We start from the raw sequence: 25248 nt of genomic DNA on the forward strand, positions 1-25248 counted from the left end.
GTTTAATATGATTTATTCTAAACAATTCTCCAACTCCCCTGAGGTGGTAATCTCCCTAGATGCAGAGAAGGCATTCAACAGAATTGAGTGGGAGTACCTATTTGCTGTCCTTAAAAAAAATTGGATTTGGAGACAAATTTAGCTCATGGATCCGTCCCTTGCATACATCGCCCCAGTGTCTGTACCAATGACACTCATTCTGATTATTTTTCCCTGGAATGTAGAACATTCCAAGGCTAATCACTGTCCCCTTCATTATTTGCTGGCGCCATTGAGCCCCTTTCAGTATCTTTACGGGCATACTCCTCTTTCCAAGTTGTAACACGGGAAGGAGTTGAACATAGAGTAACAAATCATCTGCATATAATGATAACCTATGTAAATAACCCTGTTACCTGTTTAAATTATATCCTTTCCATTCTGGTGAACTTTGGCTCCTTCTCCGGTTACAAGCTGAATCTCCAGAAAAGGGAGTGCTTCCCAATCAATCCAGCAGCGCTACAGCTCCAGCTAACAGACTTGCCATTTCAGCTTAGCCACTCTGGTTTCAAATACCTTGGCGTGAACGTAACTCGTTCATTACATGCTCTTTTTTCTGCAAACTTTGCAGCAGCAGAGAATTGAAATGAAAACTGATTTTCAGAGATGGGGTAGCTTACCACTATCACTTACAGTATTAATGGCAACTGTTTGAACTTGTTATCAGTATAAAAGACACCTGTCCACAACCTCAAACAGTCACACTCCAAACTCCACTATGGCCAAGACCAAAGAGCTGTCAAAGGACACCAGAAACAAAATTGTAGACCTGCACCAGGCTGGGAAGACTAAATCTGCAATAGGTAAGCAGCTTGGTTTGAAGGAATCAACTGTGGGAGCAATTATTAGGAAATGGAAGACATACAAGACCACTGATAATCTCCCTCGATCTGGGGCTCCTAGCAAGATCTCACACCGTGGGGTCAAAATGATCACAAGAACGGTGAGAAAAAATCCCAGAACCACACGGGGGGACCTAGTGAATGACCTGCAGAGAGCTGGGACCAAAGTAACAAAGCCTACCATCAGTAACACACTACGCCGCCAGGGACTCAAATCCTGTAGTGCCAGATGTGTCCCCCTGCTTAAGCCAGTACATGTCCAGGCCCGTCTGAAGTTTGCTAGAGAGCATTTGGATGATCCAGAAGAAGATTGGGAGAATGTCATATGGTCAGATGAAACCAAAATATAACTTTTTGGTAAAAACTCAACTCGTCGTGTTTGGAGGACAAAGAATGCTGAGTTGCATCCAAAGAACACCATACCTACTGTGAAGCATGGGGGTGGAAACATCATGCTTTGGGGCTGTTTTTCTGCAAAGGGACCAGGACGACTGATCCGTGTAAAGGAAAGAATGAATGGGGCCATGTATCGGGAGATTTTGAGTGAAAACCTTCTTCCATCAGCAAGGGCATTGAAGATGAAACGTGGCTGGGTCTTTCAGCATGACAATGATCCCAAACACACCGCCCGGGCAACGAAGGAGTGGCTTCGTAAGAAGCATTTCAAGGTCCTGGAGTGGCCTAGCCAGTCTCCAGATCTCAACCCCATAGAAAATCTTTGGAGGGAGTTGAAAGTCTGTGTTGTCCAGCAACAGCCCCAAAACATCACTGCTCTAGAGGAGATCTGCATGGAGGAATGGGCCAAAATACCAGCAACAGTGTGTGAAAACCTTGTGAAGACTTACAGAAAACACTTGACTTCTGTCATTGCCAACAAAGGGTATATAACAAAGTATTGAGATAAACTTTTGTTATTGACCAAATACTTATTTTCCACCATAATTTGCAAATAAATTCATTAAAAATCCTACAATGTGATTTCTGGATTTTTTTTCTCATTTTGTCTGTCATAGTTGAAGTGTACCTATGATGAAAATTACAGGCCTCTCTCATCTTTTTAAGTGGGAGAACTTGCACAATTGGTGGCTGACTAAATACTTTCTTGCCCCACTGTATAGTAAGGATGCTGTAAAAATGAACAGTTTACACAAATTCCTTTACCTATTTCAATCTGTCCCATTGTTTTTACCGAGGTGTTTTAAAAAAAAGTCAATCAATCAGGCTGTTGCCACATTTATCTGGGGAGAAAAGGTACCCAGAGTCAGTAGATCTTTACTTCAGGGCTGCAAGTTTAGTGTAGGGCTGGCACTAACCAACTTTTTATACAATTACTGGGCAGCCAACTTTCAGAAATTGCCATTCTGGTTACATGCTCCAGATACCCAATGGTGCCACCTAGAGGCACATTCTTGTATTTCTGCTTTTCTTCCTGCTTTACTCTGCTCTTCTCTCCCAACATTCCCCTCTCGCTATACTCGCAATCCTGTAGTGCTTTCCCCACTTAAGATTTGGTACCAGTTTCGACAACATTTTAAATTCTCTGCTGCATCTACTATGGGTCCTATTGACAAGAATCACATATTCCCCGCTTCTCTAATAGATAATGCTTTCTCTTACTGGACAAGGAAAGGTATTAAGTCCTTCTAATTTTTTATAGTTTTCCCAACCTGGGCTCTAAATACTCTCTCTCCATCTAACTTTTTCCATTACCTTCAAATTAGGGATTGTGTCTCCTCCCAATTTTCTGGCTTCCCTGCTCCACCCCTTGTCAACCCTGGGATGGCATATTGACTCTATTACCTTGACAGAAAGCAGTAATTTATCAGATCTATTTGTATATTTTGTCATTGGACAAACACTCCACCAACAAAATTAAATCTGCTTGGGAACGGGAGATGGGTGTTGAATTTACACAGGAGTGGTGGGATGAGGCGATTGATAGAGTACGCTCCACTACATATTGTGCTCGTCTTGGTCTCATACAATTTAAGGTTTTACATAGGGTGCATTTTTCCAAATCCAGATTGTCTGACATGCATCCAAATGTAAATGATGAGTGTGATAGATGTCATGTCTCACCATGAGACCTTAGTCACATGTTCATTCAATGCTCTAAATGACAAAATTACTGGGATTCTATTTTTAAAACTTTATCTGGAGGTGCTTGAAATGAACCTGCAGACTTGTCCCTTGAAAGCTGTTTTTGGTATTCCAGAAGACTTGTTCTCCTTGGACCCCAAAAATGCAGATATGGTTGCTTTTACATCCTTATTAGCTTGACATAGAATTAATCTCCAGTGGAAGTCTGCTCAGCCCCTCTCTACTTCTCAACGATGTAATGTTCTTCCTAAAGCTTGAGAAAATTAAGTATTCTCTTAGGGGTTCCAATGATACATTTGTTAGAAAATGGCAACCATTTATATCCTATTTTAATGGCTTGCAGAGGCTCCCCTCTGATGAGATGCTTTAAGGTTTCCCAGTAAGCATTACCAGAAGTCATTACATAATAGGTACAATCATCAATATAATGCTATAATGCTGTTTTTTTAATCTCTTATTCATATCAATATTTAAACTGCATTGTTGGTTAGGGGCTCGTGAGTAAACATTTTATAGTAAGGTCTACTACACCTGTTGTATTTGACGCATGTGACTAATACAATTTGATTTGATTTGATCCAGTCCAAGCAAGTTTGTCTAAGGTTTACTGATCATTTATTTATTATTTATTTATTAGTTGTTGTATATTGAATCTGTATTGAGTTGTTTGTATACCCCCCCCGTATTGTTGAATGTTTATTTGTTGCGATATCTCTGTAGAATTTTTGTTTTCGAGGACAGAATTGAGGGAGGGTATGGGATGGGAGGGAATCAAGGTGGGTTGACTGAGGTAGGGCGGAGAGGTAGGGAAGGGACTAGGGGGGTTGGGTGGATGTCTTGTATGGAGGGAGGGAAGGAGGGTGGTTGGGATATGGTAAAATCTTTGTACTTACATTGATGTACATTCTGTAAAGCTTGAACAAAAAAATACAAATAATAAAGAATACAGTAAATACGTAAACAAATGTAAACATTATTGAAGTGACTACTGTTTCAAATATTAAAGTGGCCAGTGATTTCAAGTCTATGTATACAGGGCAGCGGCCTTTAATATGCTAGTGATAGCTATTTAACAGTCTTGAGATGGCCTTGAGATAGAAGCTATTTTTCAGTTAAGGTTTTGATGCACCTGTACTGACCTCGCCTTCTGAATGATGACGGGGTGAACAGGCAGTGGCTCGGGTGGTTGCTGGCCTTGATTATCTTTTTGGCCTTCCTATGACATCGGGTGCTGTAGGTGTCCTGGAGGGCAGGTAGTTTGCCCCCGGTGATGCGTTGGGCAGACCGCACCACCCTCTGGAGAACCCTTTGGTTGTGGGTGGTGCAGTTGCCGTACCAGTAGGTGAGACAGCCCGACAAGATGCTCTCAATTGTGCATTTGTAAAAGTTTGTGAGGGTTTTAGGTGCCAAGCCAAATTTCGACAGCCTCCTGAGGTTGAAGAGGCGCTGTTGCGCCTTCTTCACCACACTGTCTGTGTGGGTGGATCATTTCAGTTTTTCAGTGATCTGTACGCCAAGGAACTTGAAACTTTCCATCTTCTCCACTGCGGTCCCGTCAATGTGGAAAGGAGGGTGCTCCCTCTGCTGTTTCCTGAAGTCCACGATCAGCCCCTTTGTTTTGTTGACGTTGGGTGAGAGGCTATTTTCCTGGCACCACATTCATAGGGTCCTCACCTCCTCCCTGTAAGCTGTCTCGTTATTGTTGGTAATCAGGCCTACTATTGTTGTGTCATCTGCAAACTTGATGATTGAGTTGGAGGCATGCATGGCCACACAGTCATGGGTGAACAGGGAGTATAGGAGGGGGCTGAGCACACACCCTTGTGGGGCCCCAGTGTTGAGGATCAGCGAAGTGGAGGAGTTGTTGCCTACCTTCACCACCTAGGGGCGGCCCGTCAAGAAGTCCAGGACCCAGTTGCACAGGGCGGGGTTCAGACCCAGGGCCTCAAGCTTAAGAGCTTGGAGGGTACTATGGTGTTGAATTCTGAGCTATGAACAGCATTCTTATATAGGTATTCCTATTTTCCAGATGGGATATGGCAGTGTGCAGTGCGATGGTGATTGCATCGTCTGTGGATCTATTGGGGCGGTAAGCAAATTGAAGTGGGTCTAGGGTGTCAGGTAAGGTAGAGGTGATATGATCCTTGACTAGTCTCTCAAAGCACTTCATGATGACAGAAGCGATAGTAATTTAGTTCAGTTAATTTTGCTTTCTTGGGTACAGGAAAAATGATGGTCATCTTGAAGCATGGGGGGGACAACAGACTGGGATAGGGAGAGATTGAATATGTCCATAAACACTCCAGCCAGCTGGTCTACGTATGCTCTGAGGGCACGGCTAGGGATTCCGTCTGGGCCGGAAACCTTGCGAGGGTTAACACGCTTAAATGTTTTACTCACGTCGACCACAGAGAAGGAGAGCCCACAATTATTGGTAGTGGGCCACGTCGGTGGCACTGTGTTATCCTTAAAGTGGGCGAAGAAGGTGTTTATCTTGTCCAGAAGCAAGACGTTGGTGCCTGCCACATAGCTGGTTCTCTCTTTGTAGTCCATGATTATCTGTTGACCCTGCCACACACGTCTCGTGTATGAGCCGTTGAATTGCAAGTCCACTTTGTCTCTATACTGATGTTTTGCCTGTTTGATTGCCTTACAGAGGAAATAACTACACTGTTTGTATTCTGCCATATTCCAAGTCACCTTGCCATGGCTAAATGTCATGGTTCGCGCTTTCAGTTTTGCACAAATGCTGCCACCTGTCCACGGTTTCTGGTTAGGCTAGGTTTTAATAGCCACAATGGGTACAACATCTCCTATACACTTCCTGATAAACTCAGTCACCATATCAGTGTTTTCGTCTATGTTGTTCCATGGAGGCTACCCAAAACATATCCCAGTCCGCGTGATCAAAACAATCTTGAAGCGTGGATGCCGATTGATCAGACCAGCGTTGAATAGTCCTTAGCACGGGTACTTCCTGTTTGAGTTTCTGCCTATAGGAAGGGAGGAGCAAAATATAGTCATGATCAGATTTTCCAAAGGGAGGATGGGGGAGGGCCTTGTAGGCATCCCGGAAGTTAGAGTAGCAGTGCCGAGTGTTTTAGCAGTTTGAGTACTACAGTCAATCTGTTGATAGAACTTTTTTTCTCAAATTTGCTTAGTTAAAATCCCCAGCTACAATAAATGCAGCCTCCGGATATGTGGTTTCCAGTTTTCACAAAGTCCAGTGTAGTTGCTTGAGGGCCGTCGTGGTATCGGCTTGAGGAGGAATATACACGGCTGTGACTATAACCGAAGAGAATTCTCTTGGGAGGTAATACGGTCAGCATTTGATTGTAAGGTATTATAGGTTGGGTGAACAAAACGACTTGAGTTCTTGTATGTTTTCACAATCACACCATGAGTAGTTAATCATGAAACATACACCCCCATGCTTCTTCCCAGAGATATATTTTCCTGTCTGCGTGATGAACTGAGAACCGAACTGGCTGAACGGACACAGTATATCCTGAGAGAACCATGTTTCCGTAAAACAGAGTATGTTACAATCCTTGATGTCTCTTTGGAAGGATATCCTTGCCCTGAGCTCATCAACTTTATTATCCAAAGACTGAACATTAGCGAGTAATATACTCAAAGCGGTGGGTGGAGTGCGCGCCTACTGAGTTGGACTAAAAGTCCACTCCGGGTACCTATTTTCCTTTGGCTGTGTTTTGGAACAGCCTCTGGAATCAGTTCAATTGCCCTGGGGAACAAAGAATCCGGTTCGGGAAAGTCGTGTCCCTGGTCCTAATGCTGGTAATGCTGGTGAGTTACCGTCGCTCTAATATCCAAAAGTTCTTCCCGGCAGTATGTAATAACACAAACATTTCCTGGGCTAATAATGAAATACTGCAAAGTTTCCTAAGAGCACGACAGCCCATCTGTCGACACCATTTCCCATATGTTAGCTTATTAGAAACTCAGCTCCGGGCCCTTCGATCTAAAGTGCCCAAATTCAGCATTTTGACATGTCCCTCCGTCAAACCTGTGTCACTTCCAGGAAGATTTTAACCCACTTAATCCCCAAATGTGTCCAAGTTTCACCACCATTGTAAAGCCCTAGTTATTTTGTTTATTTGACAGTCATTTTTGAAGATCCTTATTTATTCTATGTGATTAGTGATTCATTTGCCTCTCATTTTGTCAACCATGTTACGTGAACTGAACTCTCGTTTTAATATGGTAAAAAACCATTTTAAAGAAACATTGAACATCTAATAGTCAAATCATCAGTCAGAAGCAGGAAAGCTGGTTCTACTCTTTTTGGCAATTTTCTGGTGTTTTTTGGTGGAAAACTGAGTGGCTTGAGCATAACACATCAACCCTGTTACCCATAGATAGACAGGTACAAAAAATATCGATAAATGTGAAGCTTGTATTCAATTGCCACTCCCTGTTTGCACACAACAGCCCACTGGGCACAGACATCAATTCAATGTCTATTCCATGTTGGGTCAATGTAATTTAATTGAAATTATGTGGAAAGAACGTTGACTCAACCATTGTGGGCCAAGTGGGAAGCTTTCATTCCCCCTGTAACAAGGGGATTTATGGCTGATTTAAGAATAAATCATAAACCTTGTTATGGTCAACCTTTTTACTTTATTTGGCACTTAATAAGCACTTACTATATTAATTTACAAAAAAAATCCTCTTGAGATGGGAAAACTTGTTTTTGATGAAGTTGAACATGTGCTCTTTATGACAGAATGTTAAAATTAGGTGAACATTTTTTTACCACGTTACACTTCTCAAAAGGCACCAAATTGGTAGAATGACCCAGCAATTGGTACAATGCAAATAGTCCGGGTAGCCATTTGATTACCTGTTCAGGAGTCTTATGGCTTGGGGGTAAAAACTGTTGAGAAGCCTTTTTGTCCTAGACTTGGCACGCCGGTACCGCATGCCATGCGGTAGTAGAGAGAACAGTCTATGACTGGGGTGGCTGGGGTCTTTGACAATTTTTAGGGCCTTCCTCTGATACCGCCTGGTGTAGAGGTCCTGGATGGCAGGCAGCTTAGCCCCAGTGATGTACTGGGCCGTACACACTACCCTCTGTAGTGCCATGCGGTCGGAGGCCGAGCAATTGCTGTTCCAGGCAGTGATGCAACCAGTCAGGATGCTCTCGATGTTACAGCTGTAGAACCTTTTGAGGATCTCAGGACCCATGCCAAATCTTTTTAGTTTCCTGAGCGGGAATAGGCTTTGTCGTGCCCTCTTCATGACTGTCTTGGTGTGTTTGGACCATTCGAGGTTGTTGTAGATGTGGACACCAAGGAACTTGAAGCTCTCAACCTGCTCCACTACAGCCCGTCGATGAGAATGGGGGCGTACTCGGTCCTCCTTTTCCTGTAGTCCACAATCATCTCCTTAGTCTTGGTTACGTTGAGGGATAGGTTGTTATTCTGGCACCTCCCGGCCAGGTCTCTGACCTCCTCCCTTTAGGCTGTCTCGTCGTTGTCGGTGATCAGGCCTACCACTGTTGTGTCATCTGCAAACTTAATGATGGTGTTGGAGTTGTGCCTGGCCATGCAGTTGTGGGTGAACAGGGAGTACAGGAGGGGACTGAGCACGCACCCCTGGGGGGCTCCAGTGTTGAGGAACAGCGTGGCAGATGTGTTGCTACCTAAACTCACCACCTGGGGGCGGCCAGTCAGGAAGTCCAGGATCCAGTTGCAGATGGAGGTGTTTAGTCCCAGGATCCTTAGCTTAGTGATGAGCTTTGAGGGTACTATGGTGTTGAACACTGAGCTGTAGTCAATTAATAGCATTCTCACATAAGTGTTCCTTTTGTCCAGGTGGGAAAGGGCAGTGTGGAGTGCAATAGAGATTGCGTCATCTGTGGATCTGTTTGGGCGGTATGCAAATTGGAGTGGGTCTAGGGTTTATCGGACAATTGTGTTGATGTGAGCCATTACCAGGGATTCAAGGCTGTAAGTTAATTTACAGTATGACTAATAGAAAACTCAGATCTTGGAACCAGTCCTATTGGTCTCCTATAGGATTTTAATAGGCACTTGTATAATCCCTAGGCTAGGTGACAAGTGGCTGTAATTCAAGTGTCTGGGAGATCTAGGCTGATAGAATTTTATTTTATAGGATCCTATAGGATTTCAGTATACGAATCCAATAGAACAATCCTATCAGATTTTGGAACCAGTCCTATTGGACTCCTATAAGATTCTATTCTACAGGATAGGTTCCAGAATCTGATAAGATTTGCTGTTAGATTGTAATATGATTTTTTCTATTTGAATCCTATAGGATATTTTGACTGCGGGGGTTAGACTGTGTAGGGTTAGGAGGCAGCAGGGGATTAGGGAAGGGGTATACAGGGATTGGGAGTTGGGGAGAGGTACAGCAGAGGAAGGCCGGGGAGAGGCCTTCCAATCCTTTTCTGAACACTAACTAATTATAACCCAATGACAATGTGATGAGGGACTTTACAATTGGCTCCAAACAGGACCTTAAATGTACAGTTGAAGTCTGAAGTTTACATACACTTAGGTTGGAGTCATTAAAACTTGTTTTTCAACCACTCCACAAATTTCTTGTTAACAAACTATAGTTTTGTCAAGTTGGTTAGAACATCTACTTTGTGCATGACACAAGTCATTTTTCCAACAATTGTTCACAGACAGATTATTTCACCTAAAATTCACTGTATCACAATTCCAGTGGGTCAGAAGTTTACATACACTAAGTTGACTGTACCTTTAAACAGCTTGGAAAATTCCAGAAAATGTTGTCATGGCTTTAGAAGCTTGGGATAGGCTAATTGACATCATTTGAGTCAATTGGAGGTGTACCTGTGGATGTATTTCAAGGCCTACCTTCACACTCAGTGCCTCTTTGCTTGACATCATAGGAAAAGCAAAAGAAATCAGCCAAGACCTAACAAAAACAATTGTAGAGCTCCAAATGTCTGGTTCATCCTTTGGAGCAATTTCCAAAAGCCTGAAGGTACCACATTCATCTATACAAACAATAGTACACAAGTATAAACACCATGGGATCACGCAGCCATCATACCGCTCAGGAAGGAGATGCGTTCTGTTTCCTAGAGATGAACGTACTTTGGTGCGAAAAGATGCTGGAGGAAACAGGTACAACAGCATCTATATCCACAGTAAAACAAGTCCTATATCGACATAACCTGAAAGGCCGCTCAGCAACGAAGAAGCCACTGCTCTTTAAACACCATAAAAAAACAGACTACGGTTTACAACTGCACATGGGGACAAAGATTATACTTTTTGGAGAAATGTCCTCTGGTCTGATGAAACAAAAATAGAACTGTTTGGCCATAATGACAATCATTGTTTGGAGGCCGAAGAACACCACACCAACCGTGAAGCACGGGGGTAGCAGCATTATGTTGTGGGGGTGCATTGCTGCAGTAGGGACTGGTACACTTCACAAAATAGATGGCATCATGGATGGAAAATGATGTGGATACATCGAAGCAACATCTCAAGACTTCAGTCAGAAAGTTAAAGCTTTGTCGCAAATGGGACTTTCAAATGGACAATGACCCCAAGCATACTTCCAAAGTTGTGGCAAAATGGCTTAAGGACAACAAAGTCAAGGTATTGGAGTGGCCATCACAAAGCCCTGACCTCAATCCTATGGAAAAATTTGTGGGCAGAACTGAAAAAGTGTTTGCGAGCAAGGAGGCCTACAAACCTGACTCAGTTACACCAGCTCTGTCAGTGGGAATGGGCCAAAATTCACCCAACTTATTGTGGGAAGCTTGTGGAAGGCTACCCAAAACGTTTGACCAAAGTTAAACAACTTAAAGGCAATGCTACCATTGTATGTAAACTTCTGACCCACTGGGTATGTGATGAAAGAAATAAAAGCTGAAACACATAATTCTCTCCGCTATTATTTTGACATTTCACATTCTTAAAATTAAGTGGTGATCTTTACTGACCAAAGACAGGGAAATTTTACTAGAATTAGGAATTGTGAAAACTGAGTTTAAATGTATTTGGCTAAGGTGTATGTAAATGTACGACTTCAACTGTACACAGAAAGCTAACATTAATAATATGCATATCAATCTCTCATGGCTCAAAGTACAGGAGAGAATGACTTCATCACTACTTGTTTTTGTTAGAAGTGTTGACATGCTGAATGCACCGAGCTGTCTGTTTAAAGTACTAGCACAGCAGACATCCATCCATACCCCACAAGACATGCCATCAGAGGTCTCTTCACAATCCCCAGAACTGACTATGGGAGGCGCACAGTACGGCATAGAGACATGGAGCTCTATTCCACATCAGGTAACTGATGCAGCAGTACAATCAGATTTTAAAAAAGATACAAATACACCTTATGGAACAGCGGGGACTGTGAATAGACACACAGGCACAGACACACTCATACATATCCACAACACGCACACTCTACACACACGTACACATAGATTTTGTATTGTAGATATGTGGTAGTAGAGTAGTGGCCTGAGGGCACACACGTAATGTGTTGTGAAAAGTGTTATGAAATGTAATGTCATGTAATATTTGTAATTGTATATAACTGCCTTAATGTTGCTGGTCCCCAGGAAGAGTAGCTGCTACCTTGACATCAGGTAATGGGGATCCTTAATAACTACAAATACAAATAAAGAGTGGATTGACGTAATGGACAGAGTATGTTTGATGACCTTAGCCCCAGTTTGATCCAGGATTCTGCTATAATCAACACCTGTTTCCATGGTGATGTGCCCGTTCATAGATTGACAGACGTCACATATGCCCTCTGTGATAGGGTGGTCACATGACCAGATAAGAGAGACCGCAGTGTGTGCCTCTCCTGCCCATCGATCTGTTTGTCATAAAGAAGTGTGCTTACTCTCTCATTCACTCTAGTGAGATCATGTTTCCCAGACTCTGTGTGTGCATGTGCCTATGCAAGTCTTTGTGTGTGCCGGTCAGAGCGTGTGTACGTGCACAAGTTTGTGTTTCTGTGTGTCAAAGTTCAGAACATGTTTATTGATGCAACACAGACGGTTTACTCTGTGAACGACACGTTTTGTACATTTGTGTTTGTTTTCTCCTGTTCCCCGTGTCCTGACACTTGTTCTAACAGAAGGTTCTGGGGCTAAAGACAACTCAGGTAATCTATCCTTCAGATCAAGCTTGTGTTACTGTGCACGTGTCTGTAAATTTCCACCTGCTAGTGTTTTGTGTGTGAGTCTGTGTGGTTGAGTATATATGGTGTGTAAAGTATTTCACTGTGTGGTGTGTGTTACATACTCTGCCTTTGTGTTGAAGATGTGGGTTGCCCATCCGTTGATGAAGCCTGGGCTTCGTGTGAACCACAACACCACCAGCAGAATGAAGAGCCCCAGGACACTCAACTCTCCATAGGACACTGGCCCCAGACGACGATGCTCCTCACGGATCAAATCATACGCTGCATGTTCTTTCTCTGACTGCACAGCACCACAGCCCCACGTACGCTTCAGACTAGAGAGGAAGAGGGGGAGAAAGGGACAAGAGAAATGAGTGGGGGAGCAAAAGAGAAGGGGGTGAGAGAAAGACAGAGTGAGTGAGAGAGAGAGATTATTTAAGTGAATAGGTCAGATAAGAAGCAGAGTGAGTGAGAGAGATAAATTATTTAAACTAATAGGTCAGATAAGAAGCAGAGTGAGTGAGAGAGAGAGATTATTTAAACTAATAGGTCAGATAAGAAGCAGAGTGAGTGAGAGAGAGAGATTATTTAAACTAATAGGTCAGATAAGAAGCAGAGTGAGTGAGAAAGAGAGATTATTTAAACTAATAGGTCAGATAAGAAGCAGAGTGAGTGAGAGAGACATTGCCCTATTTGGCCTATGCAAACCTTTACAAATATCATGTCGTGGTTGAACTGAGAGGAGAGAGTAGAGTTAAAATAATGCACTGTGATGCTCTGGCCAGGTCACTCACTCGAAGCCGATGAAGACGAGCTGGAGCCAGAGCCAGGCCAGCGTCAGCATTAGCAGCATTGTGGGGAAGGCAAAGGCGAACCACGAGGCAAAGTTAATCACGTCACCGTTCTGAGGGAAGAGTCTGACAGTGGGTTTCTGTTAAGAACTTCACTTCTCAAAAATGTTAAATGCCAGTTGATCAACACGATATGTTCGGATACCCATATCTATATTCATATATGGGATATCATAACATTTGTGAGGTGTATGTCTGTGAGAGGTACATATGCTATGTGTGTGTGCGTGCGTGTGTGTGTTACATACTGGCTCATCTGCCCTGTTAGGACGAGGTTGGGTCCGGTACCAGTGAGAGTGGCAGTGCCTCCGATGCTGGCAGCGTAACACACACACAACGTCAAGCCTTTACACATTTTCGTCCTCTCCTTCTCCTCCTCTTCCTCCCCAACCTGCTCCTCTGCTTCAGTCCCCTCCTTCAAGACCATGGACACTACCACTTTATACAGAGAGGAAGGGGGAGACAATACCACTATATATTAGAGAGGTTTGGGAATCAGGACTACCAAGAGGTCCTAACTAAGTTGTTAGTTAGGCAGGCTATAGTGTGCCTGTTGCCTGTAGACATACAACCTACGTCTATATTTGTCTGAAATCGCCATGTACATGTAACTGTATTATGGTGTGTTGGTGAGAAGGCAGTTCTCCAGTCTCACCTAGCCCCCTACTCTGACCTCTGCCCCCAGCCCAGTGCCCCTCACCTGGCTTCCCATCAGTCAGAGAGTTGTCCTGGTGAACCGGTTTGTCTGGGGAGTCCAATTTATCCTCTGTGGCTGGTTTCTCCAGTGGAATGTGATTGTCCTGGATGATAAGTTTGTCCTGTGGGTTTGAACTGTTCTCCAGTCTTTCCTCAGGAATCATAACATTCTCCTGGCTCTGGGGGATGGGCAAGGGCTTCTCCCCATTATGTGGGCTGTTGAGCTGCTCCAGGACAGCCTGGACAATGGGGACCATCATAGCTGTGGTGGCTGTGTTACTGATCCACATGGACAGGAACGCTGTCACACCCATGAACCCTAGCATCAGACTGGCGTGGACAGCAAAAGGGGGCCAGTGTATCAGAAAGAGAAAAGAGGAAGTGGAGAAGGAGGAAATAATGCTAGGCTTTAGCTCAGTGGGTTTACATGGTCTTGAATTTTGCAGACAATCCTGATTTGATACCTGAAAAACTGATAAAGATAGACACCTGTGATTAGCTACTCACAGGGCAGGCCGCACCCCCACAACAAGTAGAACCCTGAGGGCGATGCGCTTGTGAAGGTTCCATGTCTCCACGGCAACAGCCACCATCAGACCGCCTACAAACAGCATGTTGGTGTCCTTCAGGTACTGCATACACACCTGATACAGATGTAGGATCTTACTTTGATCCAGTTTGCTACAGCAGGAAAATAATCTCTCAACAGGAAATGTCTATTATTATGTGGATTATAATTAATGGACATTTTTGTAGGGATTGATACAATATATACACAAGTATGTGGACACCCCTTCAAATGAGTGGATTTGGCTATTTCAGCCACACCCTTTGCTGATAGGTGTATAAAATTGAGCACACAGCCATGCAATCTCCATAGACAAATATTTGCAGTAGAATGGATTTACGGCAGAGCTCAGTGACTTTCAACGTGGTGCCGTGATAGGATAACATTTTTCAAACAAGTCAGTTCGTCACATTTCTGCCCTGCAAGAGCTGCGCTGGTCAACTGTAAGTGCTGTTATTGTGAAGTGGAAATGTCTAGGAGCAACAACGGTTCAGCTGGGACCGCCGAGTGCTGAAGCGTGTAAAAATCGTCTCTCCTCAGTTGCAACACTCACTACTGAGTTCCAAACTGCCCCTGGAAGCAACATCAGCACGAGAACTGTTCGTCGGGAGCTTCATGAAATGGGTTTCCATGGCCAAGCAGCCGCATAGAAGCCTAAGATCACCATGCGCAATGCCAAGCGTCGGCTGGAGTGGTGTAAAGTTTGCCGCCATTGGACTCTGGAGCAGTGGACACGCGTTCTCTGGAGTGATGAATCACGCCTCACCATCTGGCAGTTCGACTGACAAATCTGGGTTTGGCGGATGCCAGTAAACGCTACCTGCCCCAATGCATAGTACCAACTATAACATTAGGTGGACGAGGAATAATAGTCTGGGGCTGTTTTTCATGGTTCGGGCCCCTTTGTTCCAGTGAAGAGAAGTCTTAATGCTACAGCATACATTGACATTCTAGACGATACTGTGCTTCCAACTTTGTGGCAACAGTTTGGGGAAGGCCCTTTTCTGTTTCCACATGATAATGTGGAAATAATTTATAAATAATTTATAATTAAGCGATTATTTATTTAACTAGGCAAGTCAGTTAAGAACAAATTCTTATTTACAATGACGGCCTATCCCGGCCAAACCCTAACCCGGACAACGCTGAGCAAATTGTGCACCGCCCTATGGGACTCCCAATCACAGCCGGTTGTGATACAGCCTTGAATCAAACCAGGGTCTGTAGTGATGCCTCTAGCACTGAGATGCAGTGCCTTAGACCGCTGAGTCACTCGGTGAGATTGGTGTGGAAGAACTTGACTGGCCTGCACAGAGCCCTGACTTCAACCCCATCGAACACCTTTGGGATGGATTGCCGACTGCGAGCCAGGCAAAAATCGCTCAACCTTACTAATGCTCTTGTGGCTGAATGGAAGTAAGTCCCCACAGTAATGTTTCAACATCTAGTGGAAAGCCTTCCCAAAAGAGTGGAGGCTGTTATAGCAGCAAAGCTGGGACCAACTCCATATTAATGCCCATGATTTTGGAATGAGATGTTCGACGGGCAGTTGTCCACATACTTTTGATCATGTAGTGTACATTTTCGGTAAGGAAGAATCAAGTCAAAGTGGAAATTACAAACTTCAAAAGCCTTTAACCTCAAATACTCTACAGGTTTTACATTTCCTGCATTGCAGTAAAGTTCTCCAGCAGCAGGGTGCTCAAATGAAGATCCTACATCTTTACGCACGTACCTGCTCGGACTCCATGATGCCAAACAGAGGAAAAAGGACAGCGGGCAGGAGAGCAGTCACCGCTAGTGGCAATACCTCAGTACACCAGTACACTGCCATCAGAGCTATCACATAGGCACATCTTGCCTCCTGCAAACACACACAGTTACAATACTCTATTTAGAGCCATATAGAAGTACAGAGAACCCAAATATTATTGAGTTCAAAAGGACACACACACACACACACACACACACACACAAAATAACTGAAGCACATGAACACAATGTTCTGTGTCTGGTGGTGCCATTGTATAAACATTGATCTGCGATGTGAATTCGTCGAGCTCAAGTAATGTAAACTTGAACTTCAACACCCTATGGTGTGACGAGGAAATGTTTTCTCCCTCTTCTACGCCAGGAGTGGGCGGCCCCGGTGCACAACTGAGCAAGAGGACAAGTACATTAGAGTGTCTAGTTTGAGAAACAGACGCCTCACAAGTCCTCAACTAGCAGCTTCATTAAATAGTACCCGCAAAACGCCAGTCTCAAAGTCAACAGTGAAGAGGTCGACTCCGGGATGCTGGCCTTCTAGGCAGAGTTGCAAAGACAAAGCCATATCTCAGACTGGCCAATAAAAACAAAAAAGATTAAGAAGTGAAAACGAACAGACACTGGACAGAGGAACTCTGACTAGAAGGCCAACATCCTGGAGTCGCCTCTTCACTGTTGATGTTGAGACTGGTGTTTTGTGGGTACTATTTAATGAAGCTGCCAGTTGAGGACTTGTGAGGCATCTGTTTCTCAAACTAGACACTCTAATGTACTTGTCCTCTTGCTCAGATGTGCACCAGGGCCTCCCACTCCTCTTTCTATTCTGGTTAGAGACAGTTTGCGCTGTTCTGTGAAGGGAGTGGTACACAGCATTGTATGAGATCTTTAGTTTCCTGGTAATTTCTCGCATGGAATAGCCTTAATTTCTCAGAACAAGAATAGACTGACGAGTTTCAGAAGAAAGGTCTTTGTTCCTGGCCATTTTGAGCCTGTAATCAAACCCACAAATGCTAACGCTCCAGATACTCAACTTGTCTAAAGAAGGTCCATTTTATTGCTTCTTTAATCAGAACAACAGTTTTCAGCTGTGCTAACATCATCGCAAAATGGTTTTCTAATGATCAATTAGCCTTTTAAAATGATCAACTTGGATTAGCTAACACAACGTGCCATTGGAACACAGGAGTGATGGTTGCTGATAATGGGCCTCTGCACGCCTATGTAGATATTCCATTAAATATCTATCTATTAAATATCCATCTGCCGTTTCCAGCTACAATAGTCATTTACAACATTAACAATGTCTACACTGTATTTCTGATCAATTTGATGTTATTTTAATGGACAAAAAAATGCTTTTCTTTCAAAAACAAGGAAATATTTAAATGACCCCAAACTTTTTAACGGTAGCGTATGTGCTGCTCAAATTCAATCAGTGTTCAGACATGAGTAATTATACAGTTTTGGAATCCTTATTACTTCAGCTCCCCTACTTCCCATGGCTATAACCTTCTGTCTTATGTAACCATACCAAATGTAACATATCATACTAATTTGAGTTGTCACGGTTTTCCGTTTACTATATTACTTGTAGTCTTTGAGACCAGGCTGCTTAGCGGGGCAGTTCTATCTTAAGAGGACAAGAAAGGGTTAAAGACAACACGAGAGTTCTGCGCTAAGTTCACCCCTGGCGCAAGCTGAAAGAATGTGTCACCCCCTTGTCACACCAGATCCTGACCCTGTTACCCTCTGTACATTTGTAGGAATTTCCATTTTCTGAATTGGCAGAAAAAGTGCGCTCTTCTGAAAAAGAAATCAACATAATACATCTGTGTGTCTGTGCATGCGTGTGTGTTTGTGTGTCTGTGCATGCATGCGTGTTTGTGTGTCTGTGCATGCGTGTGTGGCAGAGGTCTAAAGGAATAAATGTTTAAGTCAAAATCAGCATGTGTCAGGTGTACAAATGAATAATTCATGAAATATCTAACAAGACGATAGAATACTAGCAGGCTCTTACTAAAATATTTTAAATCATTATACAGATAGCGTACTCTTGGTGCAGAAATCAGAAAGACTAGGCCTAGATGGGGTCAAGAGGACCCCTGGAATATGTCTGTTCCAGAAATTTGGTGCATACCGTGGTTCCGATCAGTAGAGGCAGCGGGAGGAGCAGGAACGGTGTACAGAACAGAATCACCCCATCCTTGAACATCCACATAATCTGGAGCGAAGACACCATCTTCGCTCGATCAGAGAATACTGACATAAATTAGAATTGCAGGGAAGAAAGCAAAAATTATGAGGGAGAGCTCAGATACCTCCAGATACCTCCGGCTTTACAGTTGGGACACAACTGCACATGACATCTCTCTGTCTCTCTCTCTACTCTCTCTCTCTCTCTCTCTCTGTTTTTTTACTCTCTCTCTCTGTGTGCATGTGTGTGTGTGTACAAAGGGGTGGCAACACTTTTGAGTGGCATTCTTGTGCGTGTGTGAGTGAGTGTGTGTGCGAGCTAGAGAGAGAAAAAATGTTGAGTAGCATTTATACTTAAACATTAACTTAGAAAAAATAGGAAAAATAAACACGGCTCTCTGAAACTAGAATGTGCTGTATTCTGAGAGAGACATAAGGGGGAGGAGATAGATAGATAGATAGATAGGGTTTCCTTGGGACAGCAGTAGCTGCTGGGAAACTCCAAACTTCCTTTGTGAAGTTACACTCCCCAAAACACCACAGACACACACACACACACACACACACACACACACACACACACACACACACACACACACACACACACACACACACACACACACACACACACACACACACACACACACACACACACACACACACACACACACACACACACACACACACATGATTTGACTTCAGATCCTACACTGCCACCCTATGCCCATTTTTGTACATACACTCAGTCCTTATCATGATATGTCACTTGAAACAGCCAACATGGTCTGAGAAATTAGAGTTGAAACAGAGATAATTTTCTTCAATTTTATTTGAACATGGAAAACCCCTTGCAGATGATCTTCATACAATATGGCCAATCATCTTCTTCATTGTCAGTGTAATCCAATCAGTGAAAACCTCCTTTCCCGCATTTCAGGGCCAGGATTTCAATGAGCAGAAGGCTACTTGTTCTCTGCAGTCAGCTATTTGTAGCAGGTAAAGGTCTAAATCAGTTATGCTGACAGATTCCTGCCTGTATACATAACATAATCAATTGGCTTGTGAGTTAACATGTACAGTGTGAGGTGGTGTCCTTTATACTACCCTAATGGAAGGCAGTAAACAGACAGTCACCCCAAACCACCCCAAGGGGGCTGAGCAGGTGATGGCCTGATTCACAGGTGCATTGTGGGGTGGCAACGGCTGTGCCAAGGTCTTGTGTGGGCATAGGGCTGGAATGGGGCGGCCTGTGCAAGAAAAACAATATCCCCCACCCCCTCCCCAAACGACACCCTCTGTGTTTACTCTATTTTACCTAAAGGGCTAGCTAGAGACAGAGGATAAGGATTAGGCCCAAAATGGTGTAATAGCAACTCTGATTCATATAGAAACAATCTACAGTGCTTATGTTGGGTTTCCTCCATTAGGGCTGATAGAGGGAGACACAGTGTTGTAAATAAAGTCCCTGCATGTATTAATAATATTGGAACATATCAACTCTCATGGTCACAGACACTTCAGTAGGCGGACATTTGACATTTGCCACTGTCGTAGAGCTATCTGTGAGGGTTTCCAAACTCTTTATAGGAAAATGTGTTTGTAGGTCAGAGAGAGTAATATCACAATCCAAACTACACCCCGCATCTTTCTCTGAGATAAATAGAGAAATTTAGGCTGTGTTTACACAAGCAGCCCAATTCTGATATTTTCCCCACTAATTGGTCTGTTGACATCAGATCTTTGGACATTTGATCTTATTTGGAGCTGATCTGATTGGTCAAAAAAACTATTACTGACAATAGATCAGCATTGTGCTGCCTGTGTAAAAGCTGCCATAGACGTCCTTACTAGTCTAGTAGATATTAAGATTCTCATTGTAAGGGTCCCCCTTATTTGGACATTTCAAAATGCATCTGTCCTCCTCCCTCAGGGATACCACTGATCTGATGAGAGCAGAAAGGTGAAAATATTGTGCTACTGGGAACTTTTACATGAATTGCACCTGCTAAATGTTTCAGATCAGTGATATGTCTGTAAAATGAGGGAAGGAAGGAAAGAGAGAAGGAATGAGAGAGGGAAGGAATGATGCTGCTCAGTGCTCTCTGTCTGGGTTGCGGAGCCAAAGCTCTATTAAAGACAGATTGGACCTGTGGGTCACATTTTCTGGTAGAGTAGTCGCTCTGCTGAATCAATGCAGGGTTGAACATTAACTGGCCAATGAGGGGGCTGACAATGTAGAATACTGTGCACTACAGGATCCAGCTAAGGGAACACTCACCGTGCCTGTCTGTCTGTCTCTCTGTCTGTCTATATCCTAATCCTTTTTGCCTATATTACCTATCCCCTGACCAAACATCGGCTGGGTAAGTTTTTACCATCTCGATTCACTTTGATAGAGGCTTGGAAGGGATTGTGGCGTTAGCGAGTCGGAAGTTTTTGGCACAGTGCATGAAACCATATACTTCTACTGTAGTAAGTGCTTTTTATTTAAAGCTATTTGGACCATGATTTAGATGTATGGCTGTAGCTATTTGTTCACTAGTGATATAATAATAGCACAAACTGTTTTTTGTAAATAAGACTACAGAGCCCGTTGTAAATGTAAATGTACACTAAAATCACCAATCAATAAATATCCCCACTACCACTATTTCTACTACGTCTATGAACGCTAATGATTCTATGCAGAGTCATATATCTATCTATATATACATAGATATATATATAGATATATATATAGATATATAGATATAGATGAAAAATGTATATATATATATATATATATATGATACCGTTGCAGTAGTGAGGCCAGTGTTTGCTGTTTGTGGACTTTAGAAGTAAAACAGAAACCTTTGGCCCTCTGACAAACACTTGTGGTCCCAGAGCAAAACACTACCCATCTCTGCACTGTAGAACCAGGCTTATGCTGCGCCACACTGACCACTAGCCAAGAAATCCTGCTTTTGATTGGCTCTCTTTTCCTCTCAGCCAATCAGTGGTCCCATGTCCAGCAGCAATAGGTACTTTGTTATTGCTCTGTAAAAGTGAGTGGTTCAATAATTGCTATGCATTGATAATCACTGTTATTGAATCTTAAATATCAAAGTTACTGTGACAGGGTAGGAACCATCGTTTCGGTCCATGTTTCCCAGGGGACTATAATCGGTGTTGAACATGTAAATGTATAAAAGCACCGTAGAGTCCTTTTCATGTTAGAGCTTGGTACTGGAACGGTCATTGTTTGGAAAGGTGGTGTGATGTCAAGTGTTAATTCTGTGAGCAACCATTTTTGTGCACATGTTCATGCTGTCTGTGAAGAAGTGTTTGGCGTGTGGCCGTTGTTCTGGAAAGTTGTTTCCAGTTGATTTGTGTTGGGAGAGGCTTTGTTGGTTTTGGATCCAAGCAGTGTCCTCCCTTATTAAGGGAAGTATTGGTTGTCACTGTTTTTGGTCACTGTGTAACTTAACTTGGTCAATCTAGTCATGTGAAGGCACTGTTGCACTTTAGAAAGGAACTGAGACCCAAGAACCTTTGGGTATCCATGCTATATTTTGTATGCGTACTTATCTATTTCTATACAAGCAAACCTAACCTTTTTTTACATCTGCCCCAGCCTTTCCCCTAAATGGGCCTTGAACCTGTAACCTTACATTATTGTACAGGTTTGTTCTGTTTTGCAGGTTATCTGTTGGGATATGGTGCTGTATCTGGCTGTGCTCTTGCTGCTCTGCCTCTGTCGGCAGGGACTAACTGTAAGAGGGCCAACCGTAACCCTACCCTGAAACACATCAACCTTTCTTAAATATCTAACCTTTTAGCACCATAACCCTACTCTGGTCTTTAGTCTAACCCCTAGACTGTCTCTCTTGCTCTTTCAGGATGAAACTGGTATGGTAGCTCCTGCGGACCACTCCTGTGGAGAGCAGGTGTTCAGACAGGAGGCCTGGCGGTCAGTAGGAGGTGCTATTGAGCGACTGGGCCGGCAACTACTGGACAGCCTGCAGGCAGGGCCGGAGCAGCCCAATGTCATCATATCACCCTTAAGTGTGGCCCTCGCACTAGCACAGCTCTCACTGGGTGAGGCGTGTGAGAGCTCATGTATAATGTTAAGAGTGTATAGCTGAGATTGTATGTGCGTGTTAGCTTTGATCTCCAAGACTTAATGTGCTCAACATGGTCGTTGCCCCTATCAGGAGCTCACAACGAGACCCAGAAGTTGCTGCTCAGTTCTCTACATGCCCACACTGTACCCTGCTACCATCACACCCTGGGCAGCCTGCTCCAACACCTCACCAACACTTCCCTACAGGTGGCCACACGCATGTACCTGCGCCCAGGTGTGTGTGTGCTTCCAGGATGAGTAGATGTCAGCACTGCAGCTCTGTACCCGAAAATGGCAATCTACTAACATAATTATAAAGCACATCCATTGTAACTGCTGTAAAGGTCTTACCATTTTGACACTTGGTATATGTTGTGTTCACCTCTCTCAGAATTTGAGGTGTACCAGTCCTTTATTGCAGAATCCCTGCGTAGGTACAGATCAGAGCCTGCCCCCCTGATCTCAGTGGAGGAGGTCAACCGATGGGTGGAGGAGGCCACCAAAGGTCACATGACCAATTTCCTGCCCAGTATTCCGCACGACATGGTGCTAATGCTTATCAATGCTGTGCATTTCAAAGGTATGACTTTTCACTCCCTGTCTTTAAAATAAAGGTTTGGAAACTGTACACCATTCAGCAGTGTCTACCCTTTACAACTGTGGCTTGTTCTCCTGTTGTCTCTGGTAGGTGAGTGGGAGGCTCGCTTCGACCCTCAGCTCACACAGAAAGGGGAATTCTACCTGGACAACAAAAACTTTGTCCATGTGGACATGATGCGCTCAGCCAAGTACCCACTGAGCCTGTTAGAAGATGGGGAGCTTGGAGCTCAGGTGAGCTGGGCTGGCTGTTCTGCACTGTTGCTGTCTTAAATTTCTATATTTTGACATCCTCCTACTGGTGATTTGTTTTGCTCCTGAAACATTGATAATAAATACTGTCCTTGTCCACCTTTCTCTTAATATTTACAGTGCAGTTTGTGCATTATCCCATTCTAAAATATATCTCCCACCCCCCTTCTGTTTGCAGGTTGCACGTTTTCCGTTTAAGGGAAACACCAGCTTCCTAGTAGTGATGCCGTTGCCAGGAAGAGGAAATGTGTCATCGCTGGTGGCCAAGCTAAACATCTCGGACCTGTACAGGCGTCTACCTCAGGAGAGCACCATGCAGGTCCAACTGCCAAAGTTCACCCTGCAGTACCGTCAAGAGCTACAGGAGGCGCTGTCCAGCATGGGTGAGCACAGAAGTGGTCTAGGAAATTCCAGACCTAGGACCATCGCACTAGGTCTGGGAGTCATGTTGGATTTTCTTGGCCAATTCTGCGAGGGTGCTATTCAGACAGACGACACTCCAAACAAATCACAAGTTTGGGTAGGCGGGGCAAAAACTAAATGAATAATCCCCTCAAACATGAGGTGTACACACAATGCGGTCATTTTTGCCACAGCCGGTCAGTGGTTGTAAGCTTGTAACGCTAATGTCATGGCGCATGCAAACTACTCAGTTGATTCTCCAAGTTCCTAGCTAACTGCCGGAGATGTTTGCGGCAGGGCTCTGGATGGATTTTCCGGCAGCCAACTCCGCTCTTATCTGCCAAACTGACATTTGTCTTAGTATTGATGTGAAATCTGGAACATTGGTAATTTGTGGGAAGCATCCAGTCTGTCTAGAGACTAGCAGAGAAAGGTCAATAGTTTTGGCCACAAGTTTTTCCTCTCAGGTCTGAAACTATTCCATGAGTCAGGTGAGCTAGAAACAGGTGTTTTACATCAGTCAACAGTGTAGGATGGATGAATGCTCAATCAAAATCTCTTCTCTCTCAGGTTTAGGATCTCTGTTCTCTGGTCCTGATCTGTCCGGTATATCAGCGGTTCCTCTGCAGGTGTCCAGTGTGCGTCACGCTTGCGGGGTGGAGCTCAGTGAGGAAGGGGCCGACGCATCTGCAGCCACCTCTGTTACCATAATGCGCTCTGTTCCCATCTTCTTTGTAAACTCCCCCTTTCTATTTGCCCTGGTAGACCACACCTCCCTTGCTCCCCTCTTCCTGGGCACTGTCACTAACCCTGTCCCTGACACCAGCCCGATGCACATTGACAGTCAACTCGGTGATGATCCCCATGGCAACAATACCCAAAGTGACAGCACTAATAGTAACAATGTACAGAGTGACGGTCCCCATAGCAGCAACAATGTACTTTGACCAGCCATAGTGAGAATGCAGTGGTGCCTCAGCACCCCCTGAATGAAGTGGAGGGGGAACTCCAACAACCAAGTGGCAGGGCAAAGATCCTGTGCCAACCCCTCTCATACAGTTCCTTCCTAAACCAACTTTGGTTGGGGCAGGCTGGGCATCAGGCTGGGCATCAATCTCTCACTTTTCTGCCCTGAACAATACAGCCCAACCAGCCGGTCACATATGGATCCTAGCCCTCATATAGCAAATCTTAATCCATTGACAGTTCCCAGACCAACATCAACCCCAGCCCCTATGCCTAGACACCTGACTTCTCAGTCCCTCCCCACTGTATGCCCCTGGATTTAGGAGAGACCATGGACCTGTCCCATACTACTGTGTGGATGAACACTCAAATTTGTTGCCATTTCTACACTTGGTTGTGCACTGTCTTACACTATTTGTGCTTTGTTCTGATTATTCCCACCTCTGGTATTGATTAAAGAAAAGGGATGAAGTCAATGTCTTAGTAGTGGATGTGATCATGTTACTGGAGTTTTGGTATAAGAACTGATTATTTTATTTTAAATGGGCTTATGCTAGGCCTTATACCCCAACTTATTTAGATAATCAGGAATCGCTATTTCCTGTTTGCTAAAATTCTAGTAGTTTGCTTAATTTCAGTTTGACAAAACAAGCAAGTATAGTGCAGATAATCATTGTACCATCTAAA

At 43.9% G+C, this 25248-nt stretch overlaps 2 protein-coding genes across 6 annotated transcripts in view; one reads left to right on the top strand and one right to left on the bottom strand.

Annotated features, from left to right (window-relative positions):
* Positions 1–18532, bottom strand: part of LOC139423060 (Na(+)/citrate cotransporter-like) — a 29716-nt gene extending 11184 nt beyond the window's left edge. Inside the window, exons 1-7 of one of the 2 annotated variants that reach the window (XM_071174669.1) lie at positions 18187–18532; positions 16018–16146; positions 14222–14358; positions 13719–14044; positions 13267–13456; positions 12962–13084; positions 12290–12502 (exon numbers count right to left, since the gene is read on the bottom strand). In XM_071174669.1, coding sequence (XP_071030770.1) covers positions 12290–12502; positions 12962–13084; positions 13267–13456; positions 13719–14044; positions 14222–14358; positions 16018–16146; positions 18187–18315 — 1247 coding nt within the window. In that variant the 5' untranslated portion in view covers positions 18316–18532. The remainder of the gene's footprint in view (positions 1–12289; positions 12503–12961; positions 13085–13266; positions 13457–13718; positions 14045–14221; positions 14359–16017; positions 16147–18186) is intronic. The other variant, XM_071174670.1, reaches the window with a different exon arrangement.
* A 1866-nt stretch (positions 18533–20398) lies between these two features.
* On the top strand, positions 20399–25037 carry LOC139423061 (alpha-2-antiplasmin-like). Of its 4 annotated transcripts, none has more exons than XM_071174674.1 (8): positions 20399–20605; positions 21923–21994; positions 22121–22319; positions 22436–22579; positions 22736–22924; positions 23033–23175; positions 23372–23576; positions 24166–25037. In XM_071174674.1, exons 2-8 carry the CDS (start codon positions 21938–21940, stop codon positions 24540–24542), a joined length of 1314 nt encoding a protein of 437 aa, XP_071030775.1. In that variant the 5' UTR covers positions 20399–20605; positions 21923–21937; the 3' UTR covers positions 24543–25037. The 4 variants fall into 4 exon arrangements, with proteins under 4 accessions (XP_071030775.1, XP_071030776.1, XP_071030773.1 ...); XM_071174675.1 differs by having other exon boundaries at positions 20474–20605; positions 22766–22924; XM_071174672.1 differs by lacking the exon at positions 20399–20605 and adding an exon at positions 21338–21517 and having other exon boundaries at positions 21905–21994.
* The last annotated feature ends 211 nt before the right edge of the window (positions 25038–25248 follow it).

The sequence above is a fragment of the Oncorhynchus clarkii genome, chromosome 12, assembly GCF_045791955.1.
Source record: "Oncorhynchus clarkii lewisi isolate Uvic-CL-2024 chromosome 12, UVic_Ocla_1.0, whole genome shotgun sequence".
Lineage (NCBI taxonomy): Eukaryota > Metazoa > Chordata > Actinopteri > Salmoniformes > Salmonidae > Oncorhynchus > Oncorhynchus clarkii.

Coding starts and splice junctions, on each gene's coding strand:
- LOC139423061 (XM_071174672.1), top strand. CDS start 21,452: ATGTTAGAGCTTGGTACTGGAACGGTCATTGTTTGGAAAGGTGGTGTG. Junction 22,925..23,032: donor CAATGCTGTGCATTTCAAAG/GTATGACTTTTC, acceptor TGTCTCTGGTAG/GTGAGTGGGAGGCTCGCTTC. Junction 23,577..24,165: donor GGAGGCGCTGTCCAGCATGG/GTGAGCACAGAA, acceptor CTTCTCTCTCAG/GTTTAGGATCTCTGTTCTCT.